The sequence below is a fragment of the Maniola jurtina genome, chromosome 20, assembly GCF_905333055.1.
Source record: "Maniola jurtina chromosome 20, ilManJurt1.1, whole genome shotgun sequence".
NCBI classification, from domain to species: domain Eukaryota; kingdom Metazoa; phylum Arthropoda; class Insecta; order Lepidoptera; family Nymphalidae; genus Maniola; species Maniola jurtina.
Window position 1 is genome coordinate 7,630,417 of NC_060048.1, and position 18,752 is coordinate 7,649,168.

The following is an 18,752-nucleotide window of genomic DNA, read 5'->3' on the forward strand; positions in this document are numbered from 1 at the left end:
TTCGAAAACGCCTTTGTTATACATTCCAACCATCAACATGGCTATTGTGTTGATCGCATATAGGATCGATTTTTTGAAACAAACTAACGCAATTCACTTGAAAATATTTGTTGACAGAGTGACTGAAACAACTTTTACTTTAGACAGTCACTATTCATAGGTCCAAAATTATTATTTTTTATTTAAAAGTACGGAAATACCAATTAATATGTACATATAGCCTTATTTTTTTCTCGTTGTAAATATTAATATTTACCTAGATAATTATTCATGCTCCTCTTTAAAATACATGAAACTTCGTGATGCATTGAAAACAAACGCGCAAGTTAATTACAGTGTATTAATGAAGAAATTCGGTATTTAACAGATTATATGATAGTGTTTGATAAAACTTACTGCAGATATCGTTATCAGTATTTGATAATAAGATTAAACTAAAAAAATATCAGTTTATTATCATGTCCCGACGAAGTAAAATGTCTCGAGGATTGAAAATAGTTCTAGTAAAATAAAAGTCATTTAGTCTATATTGTGTGCTGTTTGTTTGATAAAGAAATTAGACAAAGTTATTTTAATTTACTATGTTATTAATAGAGTTGACATTTCGTAATGCCATGAGGCTGGCAAATGTAATTTGTGCTACAAATCATGAATACGAATTTGGTATTCGAAATTGAAAGAAAACGTATCTGGAATAAAAAGTAAATACACTTCGTCCTTTTGCTCTTTTATCACTATTTAAAGACGCCAAACATCAACATTGTTGTCGATTCTCATATTTTTTTCCTAAACTAAATTTAGAGTATCTGCATCTTTTTCTTTTTTATATTGCGTAAAAAAGGCCGGAAAATGAATTTTCCACTAAAGACTCGAGAAGACGTGCTACTCTACAAAAAAAAATACTCAAGACTAGCACCTAGAGTCAACAGATATTTTGTCAAGATTTATCTGTCCTTTTCATATTACACTGGTAAGAAAAAGATGCGAATACTTTAAAAAGCTGTGATCAGAATCAGTGCCATTGTCTAAAATCATTAATAATAATAATTGCTTTTGCTTAACTTTCACTCTGTCTAACACTATCTTTAATTTTGGTAACAAGTCGTGACGTCTCCGAGATCTGTAATGTTGAATTAGGTTTTTTACTGAAGTCGAAATCAGGTTTTCTAGTTGTTGTTATAATATATTATTATGTGCTATCAGCTGATGTCAAGTTGTTACTTATTACTTGATTACGATATTTTGTTTGTAACTAGATGATGCCCGCGACTTCGTCCGCGTGGATTTCGTTTTTTTTTAAATCCCGTGGGAATTCTTTGATTTTCCGAGATAAAAAGTTGCTATGTCAATTTCCGGGATGCAAGCTCCCTCTGTACCAAATTTCATATAAATGGGTTAAACGGATGGGCCGTGAAAACCTAGCAGAGAGACAGACAGACACACTTTCGCATTTATAATATTATTAAGTATTATGGATATACGGTTAATAGATACTACTTTTATCTTATGCTTGCATTTTCCATTACTGTATCATTACTACCCGATTGCGGCGAAGCCCAAAAGGAGGGTTGTGTCTGTGTGTATGTATGTCCGTTCTTATGTCCTCTTGTAATTACTCAACAGTACACAATGCAGTCTGGCAAACATGTAGTGCAAACCGCAATTAGGTTTTTTGAAAACTTTTTTTTGCCTATAATGTTATTAATTACTTTTATTCATTACATTATGGGCAAGCGCTTGACAATCACACGATGATGATGATGATCATCATCGTGTTCTAAAGTGTTGATGATGTGACCTAAGATGGGACGCGCCTACATAGAAATACTACTACAAATTTAAATTGCTTAATTCATTTTTAAATGAGACATGTGTTAGAAAATGATTTGCTTTAAACACGACGATCGGTAGAGATGTCTTGGGAAGGAACAATGCAACAGGTTTTACGATTTGTTTTTGCTTTTTATGCGTGCTGCTTCGACCGACTGTGCTGTAAGCCTTCGTCGATAATAATTGCATTACGCGGATGTTTTCATATGCAAACTAATTTCAAACATTACACACTAACCGCTATTTTCGACTTAAATTAAGTATATTAATACACTTATCTAATTGCAGCTATTTGCATTGTTTTTTTTTTAATTGTGTGTCTTAGTCATCATCATCATCATCACCATTATGATCAACCCATCGCCGGCTCACTAGTGAGCACGGGTCAGCTTTCAGAATGAGGATGGTTTGGCCATAATCCACCACTCTAGGCAAGTGCGGATTGGCATACTACACACTATAAAAAACTGTCAGGCATGCAGGTTTCCTCACCATGTTTTCCTTCACCGTTTAAGCAAGTAATATTTATTTGGTTAAACTGCAACGTAATTTGGAAAAGTAAGAGGTGCTCCCGGGATCGATCCCCCGACCTCTCGAATAGGAGGCGGATGTCTTAACCACTAGGCTATCACGACTCATTAGTCATTATCGTCGCTAGTAGTCCTAAAGTAGCTATATTTTGCTATGATTTCACATTATGCATAGCCTAACATTTGATATACGAGTACCTACCTATCGTCGATTCAGGAACAGACAGAGAGTCCCCACACTCTAGACTACTTTTTAACACCCGACCAAAAAAGAGGGGTGTTATAAGTTTGCCGTGTGTATCTGTGTATCTGTGTATCTGTCTGTGGCATCGTAGCTCCTAAACTAATGAACCAATTTTAATTTAGTTTTTTTTTTTTTGTTTGAAAGGTGGCTTGATCGAGAGTGTTCTTAGCTATAATCCAAGAAAATCGGTTCCGCCGTTTGAAAGTTATCAGCTCTTTTCTAGTTATTACTGTAACCTTCACTTGTCGGGGGTGTTATAAATTTTTAATTTACACTTGTATTGTTATTAATTATTATTATAGAACAAAGAGTTGCGTACCTACCTATCACGATGATAAAGTCTTATTATTTTTTGCGGTACCCTTCAATGATACCTTAGCTTTCCGCATCATCATGTCCTTTTCTGATCAACAAATGGCACTAACAGTTAACGACGCATTGTCAATTTTGCTAAGTGTTTTCGCTACGCTTCTAGATTGCCAAACTATATTTTTAATGGGTCTTTCCTATATATGTGTAGGAAATATAGATTGGCGAATAAGAACAGAATATGTATTTGTTTTGAACCCTCCCCGAAAACAGGGGGATGTTAGAAACTTAACCTGTGTATATGGCATCGTAGCTTTCAAACGAATGGATTGACTTGGATGCGGTTTATTTTATTTGAAAGCTTGTTTAATCAAGATGGTTCTTTGCTATGTTTGATGAAAATCTGTTTAACCGTTCGAGGATTATACTTTTTTCACCTGGTGTAGGGATTTGAGTCATTCAATTGATATATTACTTGCACTTGTCTTATGGACTCGATTGCGACTACAATGAGATTAATAGTAACTTTGACCTGTCGGGGTGATTTTATTTTTATTTTACACCTGTAGTTTCAGACAAGCAACGACGTTTTTCAGGTAGCGTTGTTGTTAAATCCCATTGGAAATTCATCGTATGTCTTGATACGTATCACTGTTATCCTTATCTGTCACTTCTGTGAAAAAGTAACGGAGGAACCTATATTGCTTGCAAAAATACCGTTTATTTTATTATGTTCAATGGGGTTTTTAGTTCATACCTCTTCATACCTTTTGGCAATGATTTTCCGCACTAAATAACAATGTGAAGGATTTATGTGTAAATGAAGTGTTAAAAACAACATCAATTTACTGTTTACCATGACCGCTTCTGAACGATATTACTATTTCAGAAGAGTTAGGTTTTTAATCTGTAGGTATTATGTATCGTCAATTTTATGATGAATTATTTATTAGTTCAACTGCTAAGAATTTCAAAATGTTAATCATTTTGAAATTCTTAGCAGTATGAATAAAATATATCTATCGATACAATTAGAGTAGGAAGCTACTTAGTTGACGGTTCTGAGACAATTAAATACCCATTGTCTTCATACTTGTCTATCAATCAATTACATACTAGCTTGTATAGATAATGGGAGACCGTTTAATCTATTCCGCGTGATCTTGATCATTGCCATCTTTATACCATTTTCACGGTTTCTAACATGTGACTATAGACTGATAGCCACGTTTAAATACACCGCTTTTTTTTTCTTCGCCTTTTTATTGAGTGAAAAAATACATTTCTATTTCAGGTGTGCATACTTGTAGTTAAACAAAGTCCAAACGCCCAATCCAGTACCAATTACTCGCTAACTTGAATATTTTTTTATTTTATTTTATTCCTTTATTTGTAAACAACAGCGGTACAATTATTATAATTTTACATTTTAAACTATATAAAAATAAGGCCAAATGGGTTTACAATATATGAGTATGATTACAGTTAACATAAAAGAGATTATAAATTATAACAGAACTAAGCGAGTGTTAGTGTGTATGTGTGTGTGTGTATGTGTGTGTGTGTGTTATTTGAATTGAAAGCGTTGGAAACGTCAAATAATAAATTAGAAAAAATTGGTAGTCATTGGAGGCAGTTCCCACTGACAGAAGTGAAAGCTTAAAACTAGTTAAAAAATGGATTTTCAAACTAATTGTAATACCTACCTATCAAAAATGAAAATTTCATAATTTGTAAATTAAAACCATTAACTGTTAACTTTTATAATCGGCACTCCGAGCACTCTCATTTAACATTAGCTGTCGGTAACGCGACCTTCAAGTTCATCGCACCTGAAGAAATTTTCACTTCAATCATTGAAATATACCAAGCATTAAAAAATATTCTATCGTCTAAAGCTAAATAAAAATAAAGCTAAATACATGTTCCTTGGTCGTTAACGACAAGTTAGAATTCCCTAAAAAACTAGTATAGAGACAAGTGTCCAGCTTTGTACCGGGATAGGGAGTCCTATAATTAGATTACCCATCTAGCCAGCAACCTGGAGCGAGTAAGACTGGCTTAGCAAAAAAAACGTGGTAGCATCGGCACGCACAAGTTCAACGATCGGCAATCCACCCATAGGATAGGGCATTGTAAAATTCTCATTTCTCTCATTGTGGCGGAAAGATCAACGTTTTATCTTCAGCGTGAGTTTTAAAATTCCAAATATAAATAGCAAACGATGGTAGTATACTAATTAAATCAGAGATTCAGAGTTATGTGCATTTTAAGTAATTAAATATCACTTGCCTTAACGGTGAAGGAAAACATCGTGAGGAAACCTGCGCCCTTAAAAGTTCTCCTAATGTTGTCAAAGGTGTGTGAAAGGCTATGATCTAAAGTCTAAACCCGCATTCGAAAAGAAGCTCGTCCTCAGTAGTGGGACGACGATGGGTTATCGTACGCTGTTGTCACAAATATTTTTTCTGAAATGTTCATATTGACTTGAATGGGAAACGTGCTTTTAGTAATCTTGAAAACAGGCATACAAAGTTTTCTACATTAACATTATAGGGAAAGAAATAAAGTGTGTATGTTTGGATGTAGCAGGTAGGTAATCTTTGGAACTAATGATCCGATACTGAAAATTCTTTCACTGATAGGTATATATAGATAGGTAATACTTAATAGGTATGTATAAATACTACTACTACTACTACTTTATAAAATGAAGTCGGACAAACTCATAGACGGCCCATTAGATCTCAGTTAATGACAAATCTACAAGTCTAGGCAATAAATGATGCTAGTCATATTTGCTGTTTAAACTTTCGAAAATCTCAATTTGAAACATGTAGAATAAATATGTCAAGTGGCCTGTTTAAATAAGTTTCGTGTATTAGAAACTTGTTAAAATGTTGTTTGTCTATTAAGAATGATTTTTATCTTAATATGTTGTGGTCGCACTCCTTGATAACATTTAATCAAGTTAAGGTAAATGTTACTTGCTATCTATCTATCGTACAAAAAAAAATCTTTTTATATTTTTCTTGTAACCTGTGTTATCGGCAATAAATATCTTCAATAAGATTTAAAGATAAAAAGCTGTTGCTATTGTAAATTAATACGTTACGAAATGTAAAAAATTAGAAATTAGAACATCTTTATTTGTGAAACTCAGTATAATTGAACTTTATATTGGAATCCAGACCCCTAAAATAGGAAAGCTTGTATCTTAGTCCCTAGGTCTTCACAAATATTGATAATTAAATTAAAATAGAGAAAAAAAATTGCATGGAATGCTTAAATGTAAAAGCTGAAATGGTGGATATGAATAAGTAACGTCAGATTTGTCGGAAGTGGTCCGTTAGAAGACACGTGTATTGAAAGCTATAAGACGATATTATTAAGTGTTTACGAGCATAATAAATGCCAGAATCAAGATACATATGTAAATTCAGTCATGCAGAAGACGTTAAACGTTATCAGACGCATTGTAACGTTATTCACCGAAAATGTATACTTATTCTAGAGATGTGCATAATTTTAAACCATTTTCTTTTGGTGATTTTTTGCTCTTTACAGTGATTTCAGTGGTGATTCACCGTGGAGTGATTTTTCAATTTTCACCCTTACAATCGTTTGCTACATTAATTTAACTAAAAATTACGATCAAGATCAATGGCGCTGATATTCCACAGGTTGTTTTCCACGGAAAGTGAATTTTAGTAAGTATTTTCGCAATTACAATCGAATGTTTAATTAATGTAACAATTTTCAAATTTTTGTGAGATTTTGCATCCTGAATTTCACAGGCTACTTTAAGTTAGGTAGCTTGTGTTACATAATGAAAAGGCTTTTCATGTGATTTTTGAACATGCTACTTATGAAATTATCCATCTTTTTTATATATTCACATAACGATTTCTCTTGTACAGCATCCGGGTCAAGGTCGTTCTATCGTCTGGTCCGGTAACAGCTCCGTAGGTTTCTGTTCCGTTCTGTTTTAACAGGGCTCTCTCCGTCACTTACTCCATACAATCGTAGTCCCAATTTCATTTGAATATTAAGCAACCAAAGTCCATCAAATTTTGCAGACATACTCTAGATACTAATATCTGTGCCTGTGGTATTTTGGATTTTTCAAAAAATATGTAGTTTAAAAATTACAGGGGTTCAAAGATTTGTATGTGAATTTTTAAGACCGCGTAACTTTGAAACCGAATATTTTAACGGAAATCTGGAAAACCACAGGCATAGATATTAGTTCCCGGAACGTTTCTACAAAATTCCATTGAGTATGATTGGTTAGTATTCCAATGAGAGACGAACTACGTTTGTATGGAGCGAGTGACGAAGAGACCCCTCTTAACTCAAGCTGCAAGTTTAATAACCGCGTTATGCTCTAAGGCATAATAGAAACAACTTGATTCATATTTTTAGGGTTCCGTACCCGAAGTGCACCAACGGGACCCTATTACTACCTAAGTCTACTCCGCTGACCGTACGTCCGTCCGTCCGTCTGTTTGTCTGTAAGTGGGCTGTATCAATTAATAAGAATTTTACAATAACCGCCATGAATAATAAAAAATGAAGTGTTATTTCTTGTGCGATGGTTCGTATGTGAGTGATTCGCACTTGGCCGATTTTTTTACTCTCAAACGGCGTTTGTTTTTCGGCTTATGCAAAACAATGAGTCACCCAACTTGTATCATTAGCTGCACCGTGTTATAGTTTTGTTTTAATTAGACACGCTTTGTACTGTTTAGTATTTAAATTATTATAGATTTTACTCGCCTCTACAAGAACACCTTTAAAGTATCTCATCAACATCATATCAACCGATAAACGTTCACTTGCTGCACGCAGGTCTCTTGTAGGAACTTCCACACGTCACGTTCTTGCACCGCCTGTATCTAGCGGTTCCCTGCGACCGTCGCGTCGTTTGATATCGTCTGTCCACCTAGTGGGAGGTTTCACAACGCTACACTTTCAGGTGCGAGGTCGCCATTTTTGGGACCCCAACGTCTATCGTGTTTCGAACTATCCTGCCCATTGCCGCTTCAGCTTCGCAACTCGTTTACTTATGTCTGTTACTCTGGTTCCTCCTATGGATCTCCTCATTCCTGATTTGATCAAGTAGAGAAACTCCAAGCATGCCTTTGCGCCCACTGAGTAATTCTGTGTTTTAATAGGTTCATAGTTAGCGATCATATCTCGGAAAGTATATATAAATTGTAGTAACATAAACATTTACCTTACGTTTTCATGTCTTAATGGGTATGTGTAGATGAGGATGATAGCTGCAGTTGATTTGAATCAATCAATTCCGAATGCGTTTCCATGATAAGACCTTCGCTTGGGTATTCCTAGCGATCGATCTATGACCCTAAGCGTGCCCTTAGCACGTAACAAGGCCTCACCCGTAATAAAAGTGAAATAGTAAATGCAGGACACTACGCCCTTTTCATTTTATTATTATTGTGACATTGTTATTGTTATCCTCTTCATTTTTAATATCCCAATAAGGCCATGAAATAGAAAACATTGGATTTCAACAATTTTCCTTTTACCTCTTTTCCCTTCGGTCGACATTTCAGTCTATATTATCCACTGCTTATGTTTCAGTGTATCATATTTAACTGGCGTCGAGTTTTTATAGAAATATCATGATTTTAATTCTAATAAATTAATATAAATACATTAGACTATCATGGTGATCGTGCATCTATCTAAATCGTGTAAAATAGTTTCATTGAATGACATAAAAATTCATGTGGCCACTGGTCACGTTAAAACGGAAGTCGGGGAGGCAACCTACAACTTGCTGAGTGATTTGTGCGCGCCCGACAAACCAGAAGATAAAACTTTCTATGGACTGGTTGTCGTTTTACAAAAATATTTAGAAATACCGATAACTCAGGAGCTCGGAAATCGAAGAACGTCATATGACTTATTAGCGGGGCTGAGAAAAGATTTAAGTTTATATACGTACTAGCTGATGCCCGCAGCTTCGCCCGCGTGGATTTGTCAGATCCCCTGCAGCATCAGGATTGAGGAGTTGGACTCCAAATTTTTTATGAAACAATGTCGCAAAGTTCCTCTATCGATTAAAAAAGAAATGACGCAAATCGGTTCAGAAATCTCGGAGATTTCGGTGTACATAGGTAGAAAAACACAACTCCCTTTTTGAAAGTCGGTTAAAAAAGTAGCCTATTTTACGCCCTGGTCAATCCTCTACTTGCCTGTGAAAGTCCCGTCAAAATCGGTTCAGCCGTTCCAAAGATTAGCCTTTTCAAACAGACAGACAGACAGACAGACAGACAGACAAAAATTTTAAAAACGTGTGATTCAGTTATGGTATCGTTCAAATAACCATATGAGCTTAATATGAGGTAGTTATTTCGAAATTACAGACAGACACTCCAATTTTATTTATTAGTATAGATTTACAAAGACTTTGTTTAGACTTAAGTAAGTTTCAGTTAAGTCTCAGCAAATCCAAAGTGCGCTAAATAGATCTGTGTCTTAAGTTTCAGCAAATCCAAAGTGCGCTCAATAGATCTGTGTCTTAAGTTTCAGCAAATCCAAAGTGCGCTCTATAGATCTCAGCCTGAGAATTTGACGAGTACGTGCAATATTGAATAGAAATTGGGAGAAAACTTCAGAGACTTTCTTAGGCCTCGTTAACATCAAAATGCCGAAAGAGGATGAGAAAGATTTGAACTACTGGCGAGCTGCAGAGCTGGCGATAGAGCTCGGGGTTGCGGAGCGGCACGTGGATGCGACCGGCGCGGGTGCCAACGCTGAGCCGGTGCGAGTAGCCAAGATCAGCGCGGAGGCGCGCCTTCAGCTTTGCTGGCGCTGCGGACATCCGTACCTCCATTTTAGGCAGGACTGCTTCCGTTTTAGCCAGTACACTTGTGATCTGTGCTTGTGCGTGCAGTTGCTCATTGAAGCTAAATCGGAATACGAAAATAAACCGTATGTACGTCTACTTAATAGATTTTTTGAAAACGTACCTATAGATACCTAAATCTACAAATGGATTTAGATTTGTGAAAAACTCGTGGGAACTCTTTGATTTTCCGGGATAAAAAGTAACTAGTAGGCTACAGTTTTCATTTCGATAATCCCTAAAAGGCACTTATCTGAATCTTCATAATATTTTCCCATATGTATCTTGCATAACAAATTGGTTAAAACCATTAAAATTCATGAATGAAAACTAGCCTTGCCAATAAATTAAAGAAGTAAATTGATTCAAAATAATCAAATGTGAATGCATTTATGGCCAGCTTGCATTTAAAAAAAATTAAGTCTAAGAAATCTTGGTTTTAATTTACACATTGTTAGTATTTAACGATTAGGTAATTTTTGATATCAGTATTTTGATAGAAATACTGTAAATACTTCTTTTTAATGCACAGTCCATAATTTTTTTTCCTGATCCGTTAGGTGTTCACTTGTAAAGTTCTTGTTATAAAGCAGAATACGTTTTCGCAAGATGCTCAATCGTGATAAGCATCTTGTAGTTCTGAGCAGTTTCCTTAATAATTAGAATCCAAAGGTTTATTTATTCGTGCGTCTTCTGAGTTATTCCGATGAATAATAATTATAATTACCGCGCGATCCGTACCATCCTGTCCTAACTACGATGAAAATAATATAATAATACTGGTAAATATATCTTTGCTCTCATTACAATTTCCTTTATGTGTAATTTCTGCTAAAGCAGCATCCGTTTTGACTGTTTACGTACATTGTACAATCATCGCAAATTTCCTTAGGCACTGAATCCGAGAATTGGACTAACTGCGAATTAAATGAATTGGACGAAATGAGAATTGGAATTCAAGATTTACGATTGTAGTAGGCATAGATAGTTTTATCTACCGACTTAGATTTTTTTTATAAGCAAACAACATTGATAGCAGTTCTCTATCCATCATATTTTCTTCTCTATCCTTATATTTCAAATTTAAAAAAATCAATGTCGGCTAAATGTTAGAAACCACCAGTCGTAACCACATACGGTTTATTGACGGTAGTCTTATACTATTATTCACCTTTTTTGTTTTCTAAATCCAGTGTATCCAGGATATTTTCTAAAAATTTAAACAATATAAAAATAAAATTAAAAAAGGGATAATTTTTATTTGATTCCAGTTTTTATATCGAATAACATGCTAAACATTGCCTTTCCTGCACGTGATCTTTAGGTGCGCGACACAACACAAAGGCATACAACGCTTCCTTTACTATATCCTTTGAAGCAATATTGTTCGTTATCAGTAATTTGCAATTCAAACCTGGCATGTGACACATGCTTGCACACGTGCGTCATTCTCATTAACAAAACTGAATCGATTGAAGCTGAGCATTGAAGATTGCTTTGCAGAATTTATAAAATGTTGTAGGTATCAAACCGGATATAAATCAGTTCCTAGAAACAAAAACGTGTCTAGTTTAATTTAAAAATAAACGAGTATTGAAAGCATGAAAATAATTTTTAGGGTTCCTCTTACCCGAAGGGTGCCAACGGGACGCTATTACTAAGTCCGTCCGTCTGTCTGTCAGCAGGCAATAAATAAAAAGTACATAGTGTTATATATTTTAAAATGGTACGGAACCCTTCGCCTCGAGTCTGACTAGCACTTGACCGGTTTTTATGTACTTACTCCGTCCGCGTTCGTGTGGCCCGCGTGGTTTTACGTTTTCTAAAATCCCATGGGAACTCTTTTTATTGATAATAAGTCTCTGTAATGCAAACTATGTTTGTACTGGTCAAAATCTGTTTAGCGAATGGGCCGTGAAAAGGTATGGATTGCTTATTAAAACCCTTTGATAAATTACTACAATAGCTTCAGTAATAACAATATTCTAATCATGCATTGCTCAGTTTTATCAGTTTCGTATAAAATATAAATAAACACTAGTTCAGCTCACTGCGCGTCCCGGCTGAGACGTGCAGCGAGCTGAACTAGTGTTATAGACTACAGGCCCATGTTTAAAAATGGGTGGGTCATATGAACCACCAGGTGACGTATACAGGACGATATAAGAGCATAAAATAATAAGTTTCAGCACTATGCCGTCACTTGTAAGCTGTCCAACAGAGTGCTGGTGAGAATTGAAAAGTGCAGGTAGAGTGAGTACATTTTGGTCATATATTTTTGTACGGCATTTTTACCATCGATAGATCCATGAAAAATAATAAGAAAGCGCGCAGTGCCGTAAAAAAATGGTGCGCCACAAAGTCAGTAAATGTTTTGATTTTCTGACAATTTCCGGGGTAAATTTGGTCATTTAATTCTGTACGGCACTAGTTTCATACTGTTTCAATACAGCCTCTAATCCATTATTCTGCAACGCCGTACAAAAATCATGCGACAAGGGGAAAAAATTGAGGGTAGCAACCCCCTCTCTTTCCGTGGTCCGGGGGGTGATTTGAAACAACATAAAATTAATTTATTTTGAAAGTGTTTTATGCATAGATAATATTTTTTTACATGCCGTACATTTTCGTTGGTCCAAAGGTTTGTAGGGGATGTGGATATTATATACACACCCGTTCACTTCAGTTAGACGGCATAGTGATTTCATCATATTATCAATTGTTCTCTTCAAAAATATGTTAATGCCGTACAGTATCAGATGGCCATAAAGTACTACCCTTAAAATGGTAGCGTCATTTTCATCAGCCTAAAAGATATGGTCTGCATTAAAATGTACGGCATAATTTTTTCCTAATTTATTTATCTTAATACTATTTAAAACAAGGGAAAAGCGTAGAAAATTGCTATATTTTATTAATCTATGAATATTTAAACTTTTGCAATAATTTGAAAAATTTCAGTTTTTGTATTTATCTATAATTTTTTTTAGAACAGTTTCTTTTGAACGGCAATACTATATAACAATAGTATTTTACACTATCATGTTAAAAAAAAAGTTGCCGTACAGAGTCAAATGATTTTACAGCTTTAAAAATTAAGTATACCATGAAATTAAGATAATTATTGATACACATTCAAATGAACACTAATTTTTTTACGGCATTATTTTTAATAGTACTTTTGAGTGCTAGATAATGTTTTGGAACCAAAGCCGTACTTTCTCAAATCACCCCCCGGACCACGGAAAGAGAGGGGGTTGCTACCCTCAATTTTTTCCCCTTGTCGCATGATTTTTGTACGGCGTTGCGGAATAATGGATTAGAGGCTGTATTGAAACAGTATGAAACTAGTGCCGTACAGAATTAAATGACCAAATTTACCCCGGAAATTGTCAGAAAATCAAAACATTTACTGACTTTGTGGCGCACCATTTTTTTACGGCACTGCGCGCTTTCTTATTATTTTTCATGGATCTATCGATGGTAAAAATGCCGTACAAAAATATATGACCAAAATGTACTCACTCTACCTGCACTTTTCAATTCTCACCAGCACTCTGTTGGACAGCTTACAAGTGACGGCATAGTGCTGAAACTTATTATTTTATGCTCTTATATCGTCCTGTATACGTCACCTGGTGGTTCATATGACCCACCCATTTTTAAACATGGGCCTGTAGTCTATTAATAATAAAAAAATACCAAAGGTCTTTTTCAAAATATTCAGAATAACCTACCGGTTTAGTCATTGGCTGCCAGACGACCTCGTCTGAGTCGCGGAATATCAAGCAATGTTGCATACCATTGTTAGGTTCTTGTTACGTAATATTTAGTAAGAAGTTATCTATTTAATATGCATTTATCGATTAAATACTGAATTTCTTTAAACATGTAAAGCGAAATATAAGACACGATGGGTTTTCTCATAATATTTTAATACATGATTCATGAAGTACTTCTATTGCTTTTTTTGCAATATTAATAACCAAAATTGGTATGTTTCATCAATGACTAATATTTATTTACTAGGTACCAATAAGCAAAAGCTAGTAAGGACAATATGTATTCACATAAGCTTGTTTCCATGTTAAAAGCGTTAGTACAAAAGGTCCTCTCGTCGGTGGGCTCACGCCGATTGAATGCAAAACACTCATTCATTGGCGTTGACTCATTGTCGCCCTGCTTTCTGGACTGTGTGCTATCAGACGGATACCCTTGTACCTACACTGTTTTCATTGTTTGTCATGAGATCGTAAATGAAGTTCCTTGACATTTCAACTTTTATTAAGATGACTTTGAACAAATAGACACCAACCATTATGTATATCAATGGCGCTAGACACTTTTTACGGCGCTTGGTGGCGCCATCGCCGCCGGCTCACTACTGAGCACGAGCTCCACTCAGAATGCGTAGGATATACGTCATATTCTACCACGCTGGCCCAGTGCGGATTCAGGAGATCAGGAAAAAAATTAATGAATGAGAAAAATGTTCATATCACATACATTATTTGGAATAATAAAAAAAAATAACAATGCTCCGTTTCTTAAATCATTCTTGGCTTCTCAAGGACCGACTGTGCCGAAGGAAATATTTTGTCAAGAAACGCCGCGTTTTGCATTTTTATTTTGCAATCTCTCTATCGTTTGCACTCGTTATCTGATAAATTTAATTCTTTATACCATATTATTATGCCTGGTCTACCCAACAACCTGTAAAAAGATCTCAGAAATACTTTTTTATTATAAGAAATCTTCGTCTCTTTTACAAATTATTAAATACTGCCTAAGATACTATTATCATGCTACTATCATATTTCTTGGAAACCGCAATATAAGTTTATTCAGACTGTAGTATACTCTGCCAACTACTAATTTAATTTTCTTGTTGCAGATGGTACTTCCGCAAAATTAAACGGATTGAAGCTGAAAAGAAATTGCTTCTACCAGAGAATGAACACGGTGCTTTCCTTATTCGAGACTCAGAGAGCCGCCATAACGATTTTTCACTATCAGGTAAATATAATTTGGTAAAAGTAAAATTAATATAGCTCGATTCCGGTTTAGTTTTTTTATGACTTCATTATATTGCCCACATTGCCAGTCGGAATTTATTCCAGTTGCACTTTTTACTTACATAATAATTACCACGTCTCGCATGCCTAAAGTTTGATGCTTCTTTGAAAAAAATATTGAAATATCTAATTTACAGGAATCTGATCATTAAATAAGGCAAACTTGCATTTATATAATATCGTCATATATTAATAAATGTAAGAGATGGCACAAAACTAGAAGAAAATCTTCAAATATTTGATTTACTGATCTAAACCACTTAAAAAACGAGTTGCAAACTTCATAAGAGCCCGCAAGATCGACAGATATTTATCAATGTAAGATAGCATATCCGTTCCTCTTAAACCAGAAGGCGTTAATCAAATTATGAAAAGTAGTAGTATGGGAGTAGTTTCACAATTCATTGCGTTGATAGAAAAATTGATATCATTTTTTTGAAAATTAAACATAATATGGTTAAATGATTCATTAGTTAGTAACAATTAAAAGAAAACAATACCATATTTGTAAAATCTGTAAATATCTTTTAAACAATTTGCTTATAGACACAATAAACTGACCCGATACGAATACTTATTTTTTTAAAGAAAGTAGTGCAGTAGGAAAAAGACGTAAAAATGCAAACATCTACGTGACCCAAACCGAGGGCAGTTGCTAGTTGCACATACTTTGCTTACCTTGTCTTCGGCAAAGCCTCAATGGTTCAGTGCGGATAGGGAACCGGTTAATGTTTTTCTAAGAACTTATGATATACCGTGAAAATTGCTTATGCATCGTCAAAGGCTGTCTACATTTTGAAATTTTACTATTATAGTTATAATATTGTTATGTATTAAAATTTACAGTTTTAACTACTTAGTTAGCAAAACAATTTTCATAGTGTTTAACTAAGCTAAAGCGTGATCAATGATCACTCAAAGCCAGAAAAAGTTGTTTTAAAATAATAAGTAGAGATACTTGCATTGTCTGTTGTTACTAAAAAATCGGTTATTTTGTTCAAAATCGGCTTTACTTTTGTTTTTTTTTTTAATTGAGTCTTATTATGTGTATTTTGCCACTCCTGTTTTTTACAATTATAATATTTACCAACAACATCCTTGATATAATTGTATGATTTTAATATTGATATTAGGTATATGATTATTATTTGATTGAATAGATGCTTACAGTTATTATTAATTTAACAAAAGTCAATACACAAAAAAGTAGGCACTATCAACAAACTTAGTATTTAAGTAACAACTCATATATTTAATATATGAAGTCGCACATAACATCAAGATATGGGAAGACATTAAATAATATATAAATTAACCACATAAACCTTCTAATTTTTTTCTAAATTAATTGCAGGTTTAAGAATTACAAATATTTTTTTTAACTACAAATCAAGTAGGTAGAGGTACAAGAGGTACAAGTGTAAATTAAAAATTTATAACACCCCCGACGATCCAAAGTATTTTTTGAGTTTTCCAAAACATCATTTTCAAATAAATAATTATGTATTTAGGCAACGTCCATCTTGACAGCTTGACATTTGTCTATTGACATAATATTATGAACCTAACGGTTATCTTACCTTCTTTTCTACAAGAAAACTAGAAAAGAGCTGATAACTCTTAAACGGCTGAACCAATTTTTTTAGATTATAGCTAAGAACACTCTCGATCAAGCCACCTTTCAAACAAAAAAAAGTAAATTAAAATCGGTTCATTCGTTTAGGCGCTACGATGCCACAGACAGATACACAGATACACAGATACACAGACACACAGATACACAGACACACAGATACACAGATACACACGTCAAACTTATAACACCCCTCTTTTTGGGTCGGGGGTTAAAAATAAAAGTTTGATATTAAATTCCAGATATTATGGCGGCATTCTTCTTACAAAGTATTTAATGCAAAAGTTACAATGCCCTAAATCGAAGCTTAAATCTGCAGCGTTGAATTTTAAGTAAATCCTACAATTCAGAGCGGCTCTCGCTTTATAGTGTAACTGAATACCGAAATCAGGAAAATAGTATCCATAACTGAAGCGAATTGTACCGCAGGCGGCGTAGATGCTGCATTACCTCATTGCGGAAAATCGGTAATAATTTTATTATAAATGTAATTAGGTATAATTTGTAAAGTATTTTTCTCGTGCTCTACTTGGAAAATTATTTTCATGCATATGGATGGATAACTTTGAAACATTTATCCTTTGAAGCGTTTATTGTGTTCTATATTTATGTGGAAAAATATTGTTAATTTGCATCATAAATTGAATGGTGTCATGAATAACGATGAAATTTTTTATGGCCTCAGTATTTATTTACTCGACTTTGATTTTGATATTATTTTAGCTAAACAGTATAAATCACGCATTTATCACTCGAATTTTTAATGAAATAATATAATAGCGCCTACTGTGATATTGTTTAGTTTTTTAATTTTTCCATTTTATATAATACGTCCATTATATGCAATTCAGATTAGCGTAGTAGGTTATCGTACGTGAAGAAGATGCGAAGATTTTGCGTGTTCAAGACAATTATCAAGTAGTTACATAATTATTTATGATTGCATTGTTTGACCCTTGTACAATGTACGAGTACATGTCTTCGCTTTACTTATTCTTTACGGGCAATTATTATAAGTTGTTTATCATCAAGAGAAATTAGCAAACCATCTTCTCTCTTCATATAATAATGGTGTTCTAGTGAGATGCTTTGATGTCCAAAGGTATGGCGTCCCGGACTTATTCCATATAAACTGCAACAGTGTCTGGTTTTGATTTTGATTCATTCATTTCTACGCCGTGCTTAACATGGTTTGTATTCTGTTGTATCTTGTAGAATCTTACACATCCAAGATTTTAGCCTTAAACACTTTGTCTGATGTTGTCCTGAATCATTTTATAAATGGCAACAATTAATTATTATTAACTGGTAGATTTCGATTTTGACTGATTACACAGAGTAGGTATAGCATTGAATCAGTTTATAAGATCTTACAATCTATATTTTATAGACTTAAATATTTTACCTTAAGTTGACCTGAAACTTTATTCTTACATACTTTTTGCATGCTTAATATTGCTTAAAATATTGTGCCTATTTATTTATGTCGAAATGAATTTTGCTTATTTCAATCATACTGTAATGCGTCGTTACCAGACAGAATTCATGCCCTGTTTATAATATATTAGGTAGGTGGTACTTACGTAGATAATTTTTAAATGCAGTCGTGCAACTATAATAAAAATCCTTCGGAGAATTTTACAACGCGCCATTCTAGAATTTTTATTTTTCTAACTAATCATAAATCTTAGGGTTCGCATTTCATAAATATTATATACCTATTTGTAATTACATAAATACATTTGTAATTTTATATCATCCGTCATCTTATACCATAGTAGCTTTGTTCGCGAGTTCGTCCACGTGATTTACTCGGACACTCGGGGATTCGTCAGTGAAAGAATTTTCCGAATCAGATCATTAGTTCCGGGACTACCCTTAAATCCAAACATACAAACTTTATCTCTTTATAATGTAATTAATGTTGTCAATAGTATTGTTACAGTCCGCGTGTTAATATGGAGACTTCTGCAACGATAAAAATTCTGTCGCCGAATTCTTAAATGTATTGAGTCATTGACATGTACCGCTTCTACTGCCATATTTGGACAAGAAATACCACATCGCAGTACTTAGTATTCTAAGTATAGGTTTGAGCTTAATGTTTTTGGGAATCGAAGATAAATAATTCCTTATATCTTCAAGTCATATAAATAAATCGGGAAATGCATTGAATATTTATTGTGAATTAAGGCGGGATTACATTAGCAAATTCTAAATAGTTTGTCTTCTATGACTTTTAAAAGAATAT

General features: G+C 34.2%; 1 protein-coding gene across 2 annotated transcripts in view; it reads left to right on the forward strand.

Annotated features, from left to right (window-relative positions):
* LOC123875693 (tyrosine-protein kinase Src42A) overlaps positions 1–18,752 on the forward strand; it is an 87,267-nt gene that overhangs the window by 37,385 nt on the left and 31,130 nt on the right. For both annotated transcript variants that reach the window (XM_045921680.1, XM_045921679.1), the window contains exon 2: positions 14,688–14,809. In XM_045921680.1, the coding sequence (XP_045777636.1) occupies positions 14,688–14,809 (122 nt within the window). The remainder of the gene's footprint in view (positions 1–14,687; positions 14,810–18,752) is intronic.